This window comes from Heloderma suspectum, chromosome 12 (genome assembly GCF_057233095.1).
Source record: "Heloderma suspectum isolate Gila_16-S chromosome 12, 16-S_ref, whole genome shotgun sequence".
In the NCBI taxonomy this organism is placed as follows: domain Eukaryota; kingdom Metazoa; phylum Chordata; class Lepidosauria; order Squamata; family Helodermatidae; genus Heloderma; species Heloderma suspectum.
In genome coordinates this window covers 2,337,859-2,354,693 of record NC_139469.1, presented here as the reverse complement: position 1 = coordinate 2,354,693, position 16,835 = coordinate 2,337,859, and the positions used below count along the sequence as shown (strand labels likewise).

Sequence of the window (16,835 nt, the reverse complement as noted above, 5' to 3'; positions counted from 1 at the left end):
TTTAGGAATAGAGCCCATCTAGTTTTAAATGTACTGATCTTTTGTCTAGCACTCCATCATTTTGCCCTTCCAGCAAACCTTCAGACCTCTCTCCTTCCACTTGCTTTTCCGTTGTCTCCTCTGCTCCAGATACTCACTGCCTCTCCAGCCACTGCTATTCCTCAGACCAGAGTGCCTGATACATGTGCAGTAAAATTCAGATAATCATTTGGAAGACAGGCCCAGAGTTGAAGATCTAATCTTTCTAAAATATCTTTTTAGTTACAACACAACAAGAACAAAAATGTAAAAAAATTTAAAAGCGGGGGCGGGGTGACCATTCATGTCATGTCCATATGTCAACTGCATTCGCTTCTGATTTGTTTTCTGGCTCAGTTTAAGGTCCTGGGGCTTACCTGTAAAGCCCTTAATGGCTTAAGTATGGGGGGCACTTACACGCAGCCAAAACAGAAGGCACGTTTCAATGAAGAAGAGGACACAGGTTTGCGTAAAATGTTTATATGCCAATTTACATGTACAGATAGAAATTTAGAAATAATGCTATAACTGAAACAGAAATACTATGCTCCTCACCACAATGGGGAAGGCTGCGACTAGGTGACAACCTCTGTCCTTGATCAATTTGTTGGTGAGAATGCAAGACAGAGACTTTTCTCTGGCAGCCCCCCGATTGTGGAATTCTCTCCCAAAGGAGGTGAGACTAGTCCCATCCCTGATGACAGTTAGGCGGACAGTGAAAAGGTTCTTATTCCACCTGGCTTTTAGTGGTATCCAATATATGTCCAATAGTATTTGTTGATAAAATATTTCTTTGCTCCAGTCTAATTGGAAGTAATTGATTTAATGAGTTCTTTGGAATGAGCCAGAAAATGAGTTGATTGAGTTGGTTGAGTTGACTTTATTGTTGATAGATTTCAAACCTGAAGAGGCATAATTATCAATTAAGATCAGGTATAAATAACCAAGATCAGGAGAAGGTAAAGACGCTGCCAATATCCAGTTGCAAAGGACCATGCAACAATTTCCAAAGAGCAAATCCCAGCTTCAGGTTGTATTATTGCATGAGACACACATCTTAAGGAACGAAAAACCTTTCTCAGAAAAGTCTATTGAGTATTTTCTATAGATTAATTAATTCCCAATACCCAAGGGGGAACTCCAGGCATCAACTTGTCAACTACTTCAGCATTATACGTTGTGACAATTGAAGGTCTATATTGTCCTCCTTTTGTAAAGAAGAACATTAACAATGCAATTGAGATGTTCAATGTACCAGATATGGCATTTTGAGTTTGAATTGACCAGGACAAAAAAGACTGGTAAATTATTCCCAAGTACCTAAAATGGTTTACCTGTTCAACTCTATGTCCATCTAATACCCACTTAAGCATCTTACCTTCATTTGTGTAAATCATCCCCTCAGTTCTTCATAGATGATGATCAGCTGTTGAACTTTACAATAACCTAAGTCCAACTTGGCTCAGTGAGAATAACACTGCAACAACTGCTTACAGCGAATGTTTGAGGGAGAGATCATTCAAATAAAGATTTAACAACAGGGGTGCTCAAACACATCCTTGCCTTACTCCACATGTCATTGGTATGGAGTTGGCAAGATCTGCTTCTAATATATGAGTGAAGGTTTAAACTCAGCTCCGTCTTTCACTTTTCTACACGAGGCTGTTAATCTGCTGTACCTACTTTAAGTTTTGTCACAGAAATGAGATCCGAGCACTACATGAGGAGCATCTCCTTTCCTGCTTTTCTGCTACATAACCTCTAGGTGGCACTGTGGTATAGTGGAATAACACAAATACACAAGTGAAAAAAGCAGTTTCTTTCATTTTCACAGTCGTGCTGCATTTTCCCTGCTCTAAAAAAAACTCGCCAAAAGTGTTGGTTAGACACAGAAGCAAAACTGGAGTGTCACGATGTTGTCTAAAGAATCCACAACCGTGAGTAGAGAATCATGATACATACGTCGTGTAGAAAATCGCTTGGTTTCAAGACCTGTGAAATGATCAGTCTGCAATTAATAGACTATACCTGAGCTTGCCAAAAACACTGTGGATCCGTTTTAGCTGCGCTTGTATTAACCAAAAAAAATCTGTGGTTAAGTTTATTTGGAAGTTGTATTCATAACTTCAATTTAATGAGGAAATAATACAGATGACTCCCCAAACCCTGGCATGTTGTTACAGTTTTCATTTTTCACTTCATGTTTTTGGAGGCTGGCGGGATGTGTTTTGTCTGTTCTATATACATATCATGTGTAAATAGTCCAGAGGAATCAAAAAGCGGATGCTGCCAATATGAACCTTTTCAAGGAGATCTTGCCAGGTGTTAGAGAAATCCTATCCAGCGCGTCAGCCTCCCAAGTTGAGGTGTTGCTGAGCCTCATGTTGGGAGAAGGAATCGTATCCAAGGAATACCATCAGACATTGCTCCACGAAAGAGACAGGGATGACCTAGCAAGGAAGATCTCATTGACCCTTGTGGAGAAATGGGCTGTGCAGGTGAACAGTGTACCTCCCCCCTGTTGTTTACAACTCTTTGGCAGCCACCGAAAAGACGCTACAAATACCGTGTCACCAAGGTCTAGATGCTTGACTGGTAAGCTTGCTTCATGTAATATGACCATCTGAATGCTCAGCATTTTCAGTGTGTGTGGGAGGTGGGGGGGGGGATCTTTACAGTTAATCCATTCTTAGTTCTCCAAACAAGGCCTCTTTGATTGCCACATTTGCGTTTATGAAGTTGAGTCTGGGGTTATCAAGAGAAGCCCTACATCCCATCCCACAGCCACCCAATGTGTGGTTGATGGGAACATGGCACATTGAGGTGGGATCTTTTTGGTCGTGGCCCTGAGCCTCTGGAATCATTACTCTGGGAGGCCTGAACTTGCCCCCTCTCCTTACTGGATTCCAGCATGTAACAGAATGAAATTTAATAGGGATAAATGCCAAGTTCTGCACCCAGGAAAAAGAAACCAAATGCACAGTTACAAGATGGGGGATATGTGGCTCAACAACACTACAAGCGAGAAGGATCTTGGAATTGTTGTCGATCACAAGCTGAATATGAGCCAACAATGTGATGTGGCTGCAAAAAAGGCAAATTCTCTTATGGGCTGCATTAATAGAAGCACAGCTTCCAAATCTCAGGAAGTACTAGTCCCCCTCTACTCAACACTGGTTAGGCCTCATCTGGAGTACTGTGTCCAGTTCTGGGCACCGCACTTTAAGAAGGATGCAGACAAGCTGGAGAGGGTTCAAAGGAGGGCAACAAAGATGATCAGGGGACTGGAAACAAAGCCCTATGAAGAGAGACTGAAAGAACTGGGCATGTTGAGCCTTCAGAAGAGAAGACTGAGTGGGGATATGATAGAGCTCTTGAAGTACTTGAAAGGTTGTCACAGAGAAGAAGGCCACATCTCTTCTCAATCATCCCAGAATGCAGGACATGGAATAATGGGCTCCAGTTAGAGGAAGCCAGATTCCAGCTGAACATCAGGAGAAACTTCCTGGCTGTTAGAGCAATACAACAATGGAACCAATTACCTGGGGAGGTGGGGGGCTCTCCCACACTGGAGCCATTCAAGACGAGGCTGGACAGCCACCTGTCGGGGATGCTCTGACTTGGATTCCTGCATTGAGCAGGGGGTTGGACTCGATGGGCTTTCAGGCCCCTTCCAACTCTACTATTCTATGATTCTTTGATGCTGTGAATTTTGTTGCCCTTTGGGGTTAAGTTAGTATTTTTCTCCAAGTTGTTGCTACTTGCTGTTTTTTTGTTTCTGGTTGGATTGTTATTTTAATTAGATGTCAATGTTATTGTTGGGTTTTAATCTATCATGGTAAGGTATCTTGATGGGGTGGGTGGGCTTTTGGCACTGAGGCCTTTTAATCTTTAGATCTTTTAATAAATAAGTTAAATAACCTGAGAGCTGTGGGGAAACCCGATGGTGATCAAGGTACGATGGGAATATCTTCTTGCAGTTACAAGGTCAGGACGGGGTTTTGGTCTTGGTGACTGATAGCCCCCGACTTCCAGAATAAAATGGGAGTACCCCACATCTATCCCCTTGAGCTCTGTGGAGCGGAGTTAGGATATAAGTCTGATCTAGATCAGCACTTTTGAAGTTCCCCCAAGAGAAGCTTGGCAGAGTTAAATGAGCTTCCCTAAAATGTGAGCTTGTGCACCGTGACTGACTTTCCCTTGCCATGTGCAGCTCCGATGTGCTCTTTCAGGGCACAATCCTTGTTCATGCATACAAGGCCCTCTCACAAGGCCCCATCTAGTAGAACTGGCCAGTGTTCCGCGTGAATTTGTTCTGGTCCATCTGCTTGCAGCACCCGCCAAAAGACACAGAGTTCCAAATGAGCAACTTGCCCCTGAGGGCTGGAGGTAGACTGAGGAGGTAGCAATTCTGCCTCCAGTCCCACCCACCCCCAAACTCCACCCCCTTGCTCAAAGGATGGAGCCTCTTAAAGGACCACACGCCTGCCCTGGAGGTGGCTGCTCAAGGACCTCCCGCCTGGCACGCTCCACTCGCTGTTGGTCAGATGTGGCAGGCTGGCAGTCCAAGAGGCCTTTGGCTCCTCAGGATGAGGGGAAGTTGCTTGTAGGATGCTCTGGCTTAGCCTCAGGAAGTTGGTTCAGCTCCTCCTCCTCGGAGCTTAAGGGCAGGGCCAGGACAGAAGTGAGGGTTCACACAGGTGCACATCATTTTAGCATCGTCTATTGTTTGCATGCACTGATCACATTTTGGACCCAGGTATGAATGAAAACAGTAAAAAATATCAATAGCAATAAAATATATCCAATAAAAACGGCACAGTTGAAGGATTTATAAAACCCAGGCAGCAAACACAGATTTTTAAAACTAATCATAAAAGGCCTTCCTTTTACACTTAATATGTATTTTCCGAACACACTTAAAGGCACAAAGAGAGGGGGTTTGGGGGGATGTCTTGTTAAAATGCTGTCAGTTTGAGTTGCTAGAATTGTCATTCATTGGAATTCAGTTTGCTAGTCCTCAAGGTCTCTAGAGCAGCCTCCTGCCGCCTAGTCCCCTCCAAATGTGTTGGACTAAAACTCCCAGCAGCCCACGGCCAGCATGGGGCAATTGGTTGGACAAGGCTACTCTCTAGAGGGCAAATCTCTGCACGAGGAATGGATGTGGCCTGTTGGGCATGCATGCAAACACATGTGCATGAACAACAAGGCGCCGTGGAGCATGGAGCCTGTCATTTCACACTGCGCAGCTGCAAAGGTCAATTTTTGCCTGTACTCTAGAGCAATTCTAGGGACCTCAGCTGATAACCAGGGAGCAATTGGATCATGTAGAAACGAAAAGCGTGAGTTTTTGTGAATGTGAATGTGAATGAGAGAGCTAAGAACTTCACTGCTGGAGTGGGAGTGGGAGTGGGAGCAAGATATTTCTGCCTGCTTGAGGGCATGGTTGCTTCCTGACCCAAAATAATAGTTCAGAAAGTGAAACAGAGGTTTGCAACACTCTCCTTTCACTTGTGTCAACATGAGCTGTTTGCAGCACACCGGGTAAGATCGGGAGGACTTATGCTTTGGGCAATTTTTATTCCTGGGGTGGGTTGCTGAGACACAGTTGGGTCAATGCTTTGTGGGCTGCTTTTTCCTCAGGGTTGGGGGTCTAGGACTATTTCCAGTTCTGTGGGAAGTGGATAGCTCCAAAAGGCCGCCTTGGAAGAGGCTCTGTAGCTGTGCCTACGAGGTAGATTAGGAAACCAGTCTATTCAACAGGTGGCAGATTTAATGTAAAAGATCTAAGGAGGGAGAGGGAGGGGTGCTTGCGGGAAGGAAGGGGCAGCCCACAGCTGGCTCTGCTCCTGGCCCATTAATAATATCTGTAGTAGGATAAAAGGGAATTTCCTCTCTGCTCTCCCTCCGGGATTCCCCCAGTTGGTTTGAGGCTGGCCCTGTGCACCAAGTTCTCTGTCCTTCAGTGGCACAGGGTTGCTGTTAGCAGCCGTGCTACATCCAAGCGTGTTCTCTGGCATCTAGGATGGCTTGCAACACTGGACTCTGCCTCCAGCAGATTTGGCAAGAGGGACAATTGGAGCACCTTCTCCAAGGTCAGTTTATTGTTTCCCCTATCCCCAGTAGAACTTCCTTCTGCTTATCAACTCTTCCACATATCCCTACTATTTCTGAGGGACACCCCCCTTCCTCCCCCTACTGTTGTTTCTTAAATCCCTGTCTCTATTTTGCCTTCTGGGGAGATTTGGGCGGGAGCCTTCCATGTAGCTAGCCTGTGTGCATATGCGCCAAGTCGTGTTTACATCCTGCTTTTTGCCTCCTCCATACCTGCTCGTCCAGACAGTATAAAATTGCTGAATGTGTTTGAGCTGCAGCAAGTCTGCACACTCCAAAAGGCAGCATGGGGATGATGGGAGTTGCAGTCCAATACATCTAAAGGGGCACCAGATTGGGGAAAGCTGATATTGACCAGGGGCAGTCCCTGTTTTGTTTTTTGGTCTCTGGTCAATTGCGGTCTCTATTTTGATCCCATTTTTGCCCACTGGGAGAAGGCTTGTTAAAAATGTTGTCAGTGTGGGTTGCTGGAATTGTTATCCCTCATAGTTCTGGTCCCATTCCCTCTCCAGGCTCTCTAGAAGTGACATCTCAGAGTGGGGAGAATATGCATTTTGCCTTCTGTCAATGCCTGCGTGAGAGTTGTGGGATTTGTCGTCACTCTGTGTTCAGCTCCCTCCCCTCCCCTTACATTTTGGAGGGGTGCACCCTGTCTCTAGCAGGCATGCAGGGAAATGCATGCACGTGGATGCTAAGGCTGCAATACATACTACACACGCTTAGCTGGGAGTAAGCCCCACTGAACTGGGGCTGGGTTGAGGGACCGCTGCTCAGTCTGCTCAATGGAGCTGAGGACCTCTGCCCCAAGCTCCTGCCTCGAGTGCGCCACTGAGGGTGCGTGCTTCTTCTATGATAAGTGCAGAACAGATCCACTGGGGTTGTTCATACAATGCGCTAACACACACTTACAGCTTCTCTACATGGGGCTTATATCGTGTGATCAAGATTGGTCGCTCACGGAAGTTTGTGGGTCCTTTACACGATGTCGTCAACCTCCAGAGAGTCTCCCACACTTTTTTAACCTTTATCCCACTTTTTAAAAGATCGCAGATAACTCGATAAGAAACTTCAATCCAATATATCAGCTGTGTGTAATTGTGCAGTTCCACTATAACCACATCGACATCTAGTGGCTGTAAAATGAAATATATAGAACTTGCTGAGAAAGGAATTCCCTGATTCAAAGCACATGGCCGCCTGTGTAAGGGAGCCAGTCTTAATCCCAAAGAATCCAGAAGCAGAAAGCCTCAGTAAGGATGCAGGATTTCAGCCTCATGTGAACCCCTTAGTGGTTGAGGGTGTCTTGTTTGTGGAACCGTGGGTTGTTTGTGGAACCATGGCTTAGCGTGCTGCCTGAACCCAGGACATTTTCCGTAGGGTGGCTTGTTAACCACACAGAACAACCCAACAACAAACCATGGGTTCTCAAGGTGGGTTGTTCAAGAAAAATAAGCCACACTGAATGGTTGTGCGAACCCAGTCAATGTGAGACAAAAATTTCTGTAAAACATTCCTTAACATGTGCATGCTTTTTTTAATCGACTTTGTTATGGGCAGTTAATTCATAAAACTGCTTCCAAATTCAATGGAGTGCCTACTGCAAAGTAAGAGAGTGCAGCAAGCAGAAAAGAGCCCCCACCCCCTGCCACTCCCGGCCAAACGTCCAGGTGTGAGGAGAGGGGTTTGCTAAAGCAGAAGTCTGCCCCCATTTTTCATCTGTGAATAGTGGCTGGTGTAACCACTTGGGCACAGAGGACAGTTCCATGTGGTGATGGGAAGGTGTCGTTTGCCCTGTGCACGTTGGTACTAAGGGCGTCTAGCCCCCACCTACTGCAATGGGCTCCATTAGCTATTGTTCCTAAAAGGTGGTAGGGAGGGGCATGATTTGGCTAAAATTGTGGGGACTTGTGAGGGGGGTTGTAGGTTTTGATAAGCCCCCCAATCTCTCCCCCCCCAATAAGCACTGTGTCGCTTGTTAACTGTGTTAACACATTAACTGTGTTGTTAATGGATGTTGCAGAAGAACATCTCACTATGATGATGCCTTGACTGCAGTTGGTGGCTTTACCTGACCTTAAGCAACTGAGTCATCTTCTTTCATTGTTGAAGCTGCAACGTGCTTATAGTACCCAGCAAAACATCACAAGAACACGAGTGACTGAAACTTCACTGGTGGTGAAATGAGTGGGCTCTCTTTGTTCGTTGGGCTTTTGGGAGACAAGATGCAGGGCTGCAGCTGCAGATGTGGGTAACTGTGGTTAGCATCGGGGATATTCCTGGCCCCCCTTGGTATGTTCAACTCTCACTCACCGTGAAAAACCAAGTCCTCCTGTGGATGCTGTAAGAGCCCAGCAGTTTAATCAATGACTCCCCATCTTCCAGCACAAAGGTGCCGGAATGATTTTCAAAAGTTATACATTTCATGTTTGCTGTATCGATTTTTGAATGCAGCTCGGTACTTTCACATCCATTAAGCTAGCTGTATTTAGGTTCTAGCTGTTCAGCACTAATAGTCCACACCCTCGCAGGCCTCTAAAAACACCAGCAAGCCCCTGACGTTGCTCTCTGCCCAATTTTAGCCATATCACACACACACACACCACCACAGCCTCCTAAAACCAGTAGCTAGACTGGTCCTTCGCCACAAGACACCCTACAACCACTGGGGTTGTTGCTTCCGCTGGGGCCTGCGAGTGATAGTGAAACAGGTTTTGAAACCAGCTAAATGCTTGTTTTTAGCCTACCCCTCCTTCCAAAGTTGCCCAGGGCAACGTATGTGGTCATTTCCCCTCCCCACCCACTAGCAACCCCATGGGTAGGCCAGGTTGAGAAAGTGTGACGGGCCCAAGATCACTTGCGGAGTGTCATGGGTGAAAGGGGATTTGAATCCGCATTTCCCCACTCCTGCCCTGACACTACACTCCTACACCACACTGGGTCTCTAATACAACTACATCATTGTAGTAGTAGTATTGATACTCCTAAGTAATGCTTTTTACAGTGTTTAGTGCTTCACATACAACATCATGTTATACCCTTTACAACAACCCTGTAAAGTGGGTCAGTACTATTAGTACTGTGTGGCAGATCACAGGGGCTGAGGCAAGCTTGCCAAAGGCCACCTTGTGCTGGGACCTCCAGCGTCATTCCTGTGGGCACCACTGTGCCCACAGACCCCTCTTCTGGCAACCACCAGGCTTCCTGCCTCTCCTGATTTTTATTTTATGTAGATTTTTGTTTTGTTTTTTAAAACTTAAGTGGGAGGCTGACACACTGCAAAGGGAAGCACCGGCCTCCAGCACCATCTTTATTTTCAGGAATACCTCTGGGCCCCCTGTTACAGATATTCATATATTGGTATGCAGTGACACACACACACACAGACACACACCTGCTTCCACTCAGACATGTGGGGCGGGGTGTACGCACACACATAGATGCACTACATATATACCACCTGAAGATTTGTGTTGTGGGCCTGTGCCCCAGATCTTTTAAGAACCTTGCAACCCCCGCCCCCCACCATATGTCTCTACAGCTACCAATCTGAGGTCAAGACTGCATGCAATTGATGAAATGGACAGTCTGCAAATGCTTATGCCAGAAGAAATGTGCTAGTCCTTAAGGTGCTATAAGACTCTTTGCTGCAAAAAATAAAGGAACGCAACAGCAGTGGTGCCATGAGATCAGTGGGACGGCAGCAGGCTTTGGAGACCTGCAAAGAGGGTATAGGAAGGCGGATTGAGGGGCCCTTCTCATCTCCGCTACCAAGAACCATCTGCACACTTTCCAGCTCGGTGGCCACCCTCCCATAATGCTCCTTCCCCCGCCCTGCTTGTGAGTTCAGCTCCTCCTGTTGAGGGCACCAGGTTGGGCAGGTGCTGCACAGGCGCTGCCAACCTGTGCATATCTGGAGGGCACCCAGCTGGGGATAGCTGCTCCAGATTATTTTTGACAGATGAAACTCCACCACCAGGTCGTAGGTTTCCTGTGAGCAGGACTCTCGGTGTGGATCGCCCACAGGCAGTACCTGGCCAGAGCCTGGGATTTGACAAGGGCTTCCATCACTCCAGCAATCCACTTTCCAGTAGTTTTCCAAAGGCTCATAGATACCAGAAAGGCAGCCGTCCTTGCCCCCGTCACAGGATGTTATAATCTAGGTGTCTGTGTGTGAAATTTGGGAGAGACGGAGCAAGACGCAAACAGCCGAGTCTGTGCTCCAGGAGCATCTGAGGTTGCTGCTGGCTGCCTCCGTGGAGATCCAACATGGGAGGTGTGGGCTTTGGCCATCTCTTGGAGCGTTTCGGCTGTGTGCCTTTGCCTTTGCCCTTGCCCAGCCTAGATAATGGCAAAAAATACAAAATGCCAATAAATCTCCAGTAACTTCCTTCCACAGGGAAGCAAACCTGGGTAAAGACTGCACCCCAGACCCGTCTCACCGCTTGGCAAAGCGAGGTGTTTTTAAACCCACATCCTCATTTCAAAGCCCATTATAGCCACATCCCACAAGTCAGAACAACATGTTGTAGGTTCCAGTTGCAACACACACACACACACACACACACACACTTTTTCTTTTCTTTTTTGTGGGGTGGTGGGGTTCTCACTTGTCCTCCTTTGGATCCATGGACACCTTAACTAACCTAGAATCTAACCCCAAAATGTTCCAGTTTGCTTTTCTAGCTTATTCACAACATAACGTGATTATATAAATGTATATATACATTTCAAAGGAAACAAAATATCAAAATGACAGGTTTCTCTTCCTCTTTTTTATGTGAACAGAGACCTGTGGTTTAACGTGCTTTGAGACAATATTGTTGTGAACATGGCTTGGACTTCTGGCATGTGAAACTGCACACTCTTCTCCTTAGCATAATAACCCCCCATTGCCTTTACCTTCTGCAGGTTTTAAAGGACAACTAATATACTGCTGTTGATTTATAACAAAAGGGTGTATCTTTTCTTTGAGAACCAAGGCAATGCAGAGGATAACACTGATGCGAAGTTATTCATTGATCTAAATCAGATAAGAGCATCAGAAGAGCCCTGAGGCTGGATCAGACCCAGGGCCCATCTAGTCCAGCACTCAGTTCACACAGTGGTCACTAGCTGCCCACAGGAAACCCACACGCAGGGCAGGAGTGCGACAGCACCGTCATGCCCATGTCCCCCAGCAACTGGTGTGCATAGGCTCACTGCCTCTGGTACTGGAGGTGGCACAGAGCCATCAGGACTCCAGGACTTTGTCCAACCCCCTTTTAAAGCCATCCAAATGAGATTAACTCATGGGTTCAATTGTGGGTGTTGGCTGGTCCTAAGGCCTCTCTCTCAACCATTCTAGCTAGTTCTCTGATGCATTAAGCATTGCCAAAGTTCACCACATTTTAGCGACCATGGTGCTCACTGGCCTGGCAGTCGTGCATATGGAGCCAGGATCCCAAAAGCTGCTTTAGACATGATTGTGGGGTTGCATGCAACCCAGGACCAGCCCAAGACATCTTACTGAAGCAAAGGACAAGATGGCACCTCCCTGTTCCGTGAGCCAGCGTGGTGTAGTGGTGAGAGTGTTGGACTGGGAGCTGGGAGATCCAGGTTCTAGCCCCCGCTCGGCCATGGAAGCTCACTGGATGGCTTTGGGCCAGTCACTCTCAGCCCAACCTACCTCATAGGGTTGTTGTTGTGAGGATAAAATGGAGGAGGAGGAGGAGGAGAATGTAAGCCGCCTTGGGTTCCTTGCAAGAGGAAAAAAGGTGGGATATAAATGCAATAAATAAAATGAAAATAAATACAAAAGCTGACTGAACTGGCAGTTGAATTTTACTTCACTCCTGGTGACAGGACAGCATCCTCCGCTCCACCAGGGGGCACCAGGCCAGCTTAGGTTTAGCTTACGTCAGGCCACGTGGCGCACATAGCTCTGTCCTCCAGTGGGTCACCACCATTTCCCACCCCATAGCACCTGCTGCCTGAAGCAGCTGTCTTAGTCCACCTAAGGGCAGAGCCGGCTCCTGATAAGACCAGCCCTTCTTGCCCTTTTCAAGCCAACTGTCATGCTCCATTACAAAATAGCTTTTGAAACGTCTCCCAGTTTCAAAAGCAGGTTGTCATGCACCACTGAGGGCAGGGAGAGCGGAATGCGATAAGAGCCCTGCTGGATCAGGTCCATCTAGCTCAGCATCTTGTTTCCAGCAGTGGACAGCAGTGCCCACAAAAGCTTCTGCCAGAATAAACTGGTGAGTCTTTTAGGCGCCACAAGACACTTTGTTGTTTTTGCTGCAACAGACTAGCACAAGGGCCACCCCTCTGGAAACAGATCCAAAGCATGTCCTGCTACATGCAGTGCACCAGATCTAGTTGGACATGGCGGCCATAAAATCCTGAGCTGCACCCGACAGATTAACCTCAGTGTGAATGTTAAAGCCCCCTAAGGTGACAAGCCTCGGGGTCCTCAACCCCCACGCTCCTTGAGACCAGCTCCATCAGCTCAGGCAGGGAGACTGTTAAGCAGCAGGATGGATAACCAACAGAATCCCAGTCCTGTCTTAGGTTCCCAGTACCAGGTGCAGACACTCAAAACTGGCTGGATTTTGGACAGGGTACCAAATCAGAGAGACAGCATCCTTATCGATCAGGACTATCCTTATGGATCAGAGATTGGTGCCCATATTGATGGGGGATATGTGGCTCAACAACACTACAAGCGAGAAAGATCTTGGAATTGTTGTTGTTCCCAAGCGGAATATGAGCCAACAATGTGATGTGGCTGCAAAAAAGGCCAATGTTCTTTTGGGATGCATTAATAGAAGCATAGCTTCCAAATCCCGGGAAGTATGAGTTCCACTCCAGTCAGCACTGGTTAGGCCTCATCTGGAGTACTGTGTCCAGTTCTGGGCACCACACTTTAAGAAGGATGCAGACAAACTGGAGAGGGTTCAGAGGAGGGCAACAAAGATGATCAGAGGACTGGAAACAAAGCCCTGTGAGGACAGACTGAAAGAACTGGGCCTGTTGAGCCTTGAGAAGAGAAGACTGAGGGGAGATATGATAGTGCTCTTCAAGTACTTGAAAGGTTGTCCCAGAGAGGAAGGCCAGCATCTCTTCTCCATCATCCCAGATTGCAGGACACGGAATAATGGGCTCAAGTGACAGGAAGCCAGATTCCGGCTGAACATCAGGAAAAACTTCTTCACTGTTAGAGCAATGTGACAATGGAACCCATGACCTAGGGAGGTGGTGGGCTCTCCCACGCCGGAGGCGTTCAAGACGAGGCTGGACAGCCATCTGTCAGGGATGCTCTGACTTGGATTCCTGCATTGAGCAGGGGGTTGGAGTCGATGGCCTTGTAGGCCCCTTCCAACCCTACTATTCTATGATTCTATGATCTACAGTCATTGTTCTGTTGGATACTTTATGTATGTATGTATATATGTATGTGTTTGTTTGTTTGTTTATGTATTTACTTATTTACAACATTTATATATCGCTCTACATCTAGACAGATTCTGAAGCAGTGAACAATAAAAGATAAAAAGATAAGAAGATAAAAGAATAAAACTCCAGTTACATTTTTTTAAGGTAAAAACCATGGCCATTCCATCAAGGAAGGCTTCCTGAATTAAAGATGTTTTCAGAAGGTGCTGGAAACAACCCAGTTTTGGCGCCTGCCTGACCTCCAGAGGCAGGGAGTTCCATAGAATGGGGCCACCACACTCAAGGCTCTTCTCCGGGTGGACTCCAATCAGGCCATAATTCCATGTGGAACCACCAGGGAATGCCCTCTGATGACCTCGGTAACCGGGCAGGTTGGTAAGGCAGAAGGCACTCTCTCGGGTATCCTGGCCCCAAGTTGTTTAGGGCTTTATACACTAGTACCAAAACCTTAAACCTGGCCTGGTAGCAACTAGGCAGCTAGTGATATACCACCTTTTTAATATATTTAATTTGGAAGGGCTTCTTCAATGTTTGATTCCAGCCAATCAGGGATCATCTAGTGGATGTGATGATGTCACAAGTGATTGTAGCCAGTTAGAATCGGCTGAGCCAGCATGGTGCAGTGATTATACCGTTAGACTAAGGCTGGGGAGACCCGGGTTCAAATCCCCACTCAGCCATGAGGCTCACCTTTGACTGGTCACTCTATCTCAGCCCAACCTACTCAAGGGTTGTTGTGATGATGGGGTGTAGTTGGGGGAAGAACCATGCATAACGCCTTGAGCTCCTTCGAAGCACAATATCAAATGTAATGTATGACATTTAAAAATGTCATACATTTAAAAGTGATATCTGCAAGGGCAAACAAAACCATGTTGCCAGCATTCATTTCTCATTCTGATGGGTTAAACAAATCTAGGCACTGAGATGCATTAATCCACAGAGTTTTGTGCAACTTGCAAGATCACCAAGACTGGGGGGACTTTCGAGGGGCAAGAAAATGTTAACACAACTCAGCACATTCCAGTTTGGCTCAGCACCAATACTGTGGAATAGAAAGAGCGCCTGCTTTGCAGAGAGGGGAACAGACAGGCCAGGGAGTTTGGGAGCTTAAGCCGGGGCACCAGTGCGGGGGACGGGGACTGCAGGCCAGGGAAGTGATGAGTAAGGCTGAACTGCACACATTGCTTTAAAAACATATGAAGAGCCCTGCTGGATCAGACCAAGGGTCCATCTAGTCCAGCATTCTGTTCACACAGTGGCCAACCAGCTGCCAAGCTGGAACCCACAAGCAGGGCATGAGTGCAACAGCACCCCCCACCTATGTTCCCCAGCAACTGGTGTACACAGGCTCACTGTCTCTGGTACTGGAGGTAGCACACAGCCATCAGGACTAGTAGCCATCGATAGCCTTTTCCTCCAGGAATTTGTCCAACTCCCTTTTAAAGACCTCCAAATTGGTGGCCATCGCTACATCCTGTGGTAGCGAATCCCATAGTTTGACTCTGTGCTGTGTGAAGAGGTCCTTCCTTTGATCTGTCCTGAATCTTCCACCCATCAGCTTCATGGGAGGACCCCACTGGGTTCTAGCATTATGAGACAGGGAGAAAAATGTCCCCGTCTCCACATTCTCCACACCATGCATCATTTTGTAGACCTCTATCATGTCTCCCCTGACCCTCCTTTTTTCCAAGCTCAACAATCCCAGATGGTGTAACCTCCTCTCTTTCCTCTTTGAACCCAAGGGGCATGGTCCATTTCGGAGAAGCTTTCAAGTGATGGGCGGGGGCAAAAATACCAGCAGATTGCAACGCAAAGCTCCTCCTGCCAGTCATTAAGCTTAGGAGAGGCAGTTCAACTTTTTGGAATGGGCGGGGGGGGGCAGCACAAAAGCCTGGAAATGAGCAAACAGTTGTTGGTCAGGGAAAGGGGACACGGGAAGGGGAAGGGGGTGTGGTCTTCTGGGAACCCTAGAGGGCTACATTTGGCCCCCGGCTTTGAGGTTCTGCACTCCTGCTTTACGGACTGAGGCCTTCCGAGAAAGATGGGTTTGGAAGAGGGATTCAACGGAAGGGAGAGAGGGGCACCACACAGGTATTCTTGGAAATGGTTCCAGGCATAAGGGCAGTGCAAGCTCCAGGTTTTGAGTGCCCTTGGGCAAGACATCCTGCATGGGCCCCTCCCTGAGTGAGTCGCCCTCACCCTCATGGTCTCCAGCTGCTCTTGCCCCTCTTCCTGTTCCTCATCACTGCTACCTCTTGCTTGCTTAGCAGGCAGAGAGGCAGAGAGCAAGGAGATGGCAGCACCTGCTACTTGTCCTCACCATCACCACCACCGTTGCCTGGGCCAGAGCGAGAGACAAGGGAACGGAGGTCGTATGAAAGGGTGTGTAATGGTGAAGAGGAGGAGAACTCTGTGGGGGGGGTTGTCAGTGAGAGCCTCCTGAGGTGTGGGCCCTTGGGAGGTGCCCGACCATGCCGGCCCCACATAAGGGCAGTAAGGAAGCATGAGCAGAGTTATTTAAGCCTTAAACTTTAATGACAGTGAAGCTGACAGAATGGATGTCCTTTCTTTATTCACTTTCAATCCAAAGTAGAAATGCCTTTAAAAATAAATTATTGGTATTATTAATAATAATAATAATTCTTAAAAGCACAGGCAACACATAGTTTAAAACCAGATTAAAAGTTTGTCTCATAATTTTACCTGACGTTCTTGTTCAGCACTTTTTTTAAAAAGAGACCAAAATCTTTCTTTTCTTTTTTAATTCTTACTCCAGATCACACAATGGACCCAGGAATTCTAGTTGGGAAGAGCTACCTGGAACTACTGCAGAGTGATGTCGACCCTTCAGTTCTGTATAAGCACATTGAAGACACAGCTGAGCTTCCCACAGGTGGTTGGTCGTAGCATAAAGAATATTCTCTATCTATCTATCTATCTATCTATCTATCTATCTATCTGTAAGGTTTCAATAAGGCTGGGGGAGCTTCTTGCTGACTTCAATAAGCAATATTGCTACAATAATAATACGGGGCACTTTTCAAGTATTCCAAGCACTTTGCATATGTTAGCCCAGTAATCTTTGCAAGAACCCTGCAAGGTAGGTTAGCTTTATTCTTGCCATATTGCCAGTTGGCAATGGGAGGGTTGCTGTGAGTTTCTGGAAGAGGTAAGATTTGTACCTGGGGTTTCCAAACTCACTCTCTTAGCCACCATGTTATGCTTGCTGCCTTCGCACCTTTGGCCTGAATCACAGGAGCTTGTTA

At 47.0% G+C, this 16,835-nt stretch overlaps 1 protein-coding gene across 3 annotated transcripts in view; it reads left to right on the top strand.

Annotated features, from left to right (window-relative positions):
* Positions 1–5,522: 5,522 nt before the first annotated feature.
* The window catches only part of CIITA (class II major histocompatibility complex transactivator), a 58,543-nt gene continuing 47,230 nt past the window's right edge, over positions 5,523–16,835 (top strand). For 2 of the 3 annotated variants that reach the window (XM_084818099.1, XM_084818098.1), the window contains exons 1-2: positions 5,949–6,113; positions 16,346–16,462. In XM_084818099.1, the coding sequence (XP_084674225.1) occupies positions 6,044–6,113; positions 16,346–16,462 (187 nt within the window). In that variant the 5' untranslated portion in view covers positions 5,949–6,043. Of the gene's footprint in view, positions 5,563–5,948; positions 6,114–16,345; positions 16,463–16,835 lie in introns of those variants that run through there. The other variant, XM_084818100.1, reaches the window with a different exon arrangement.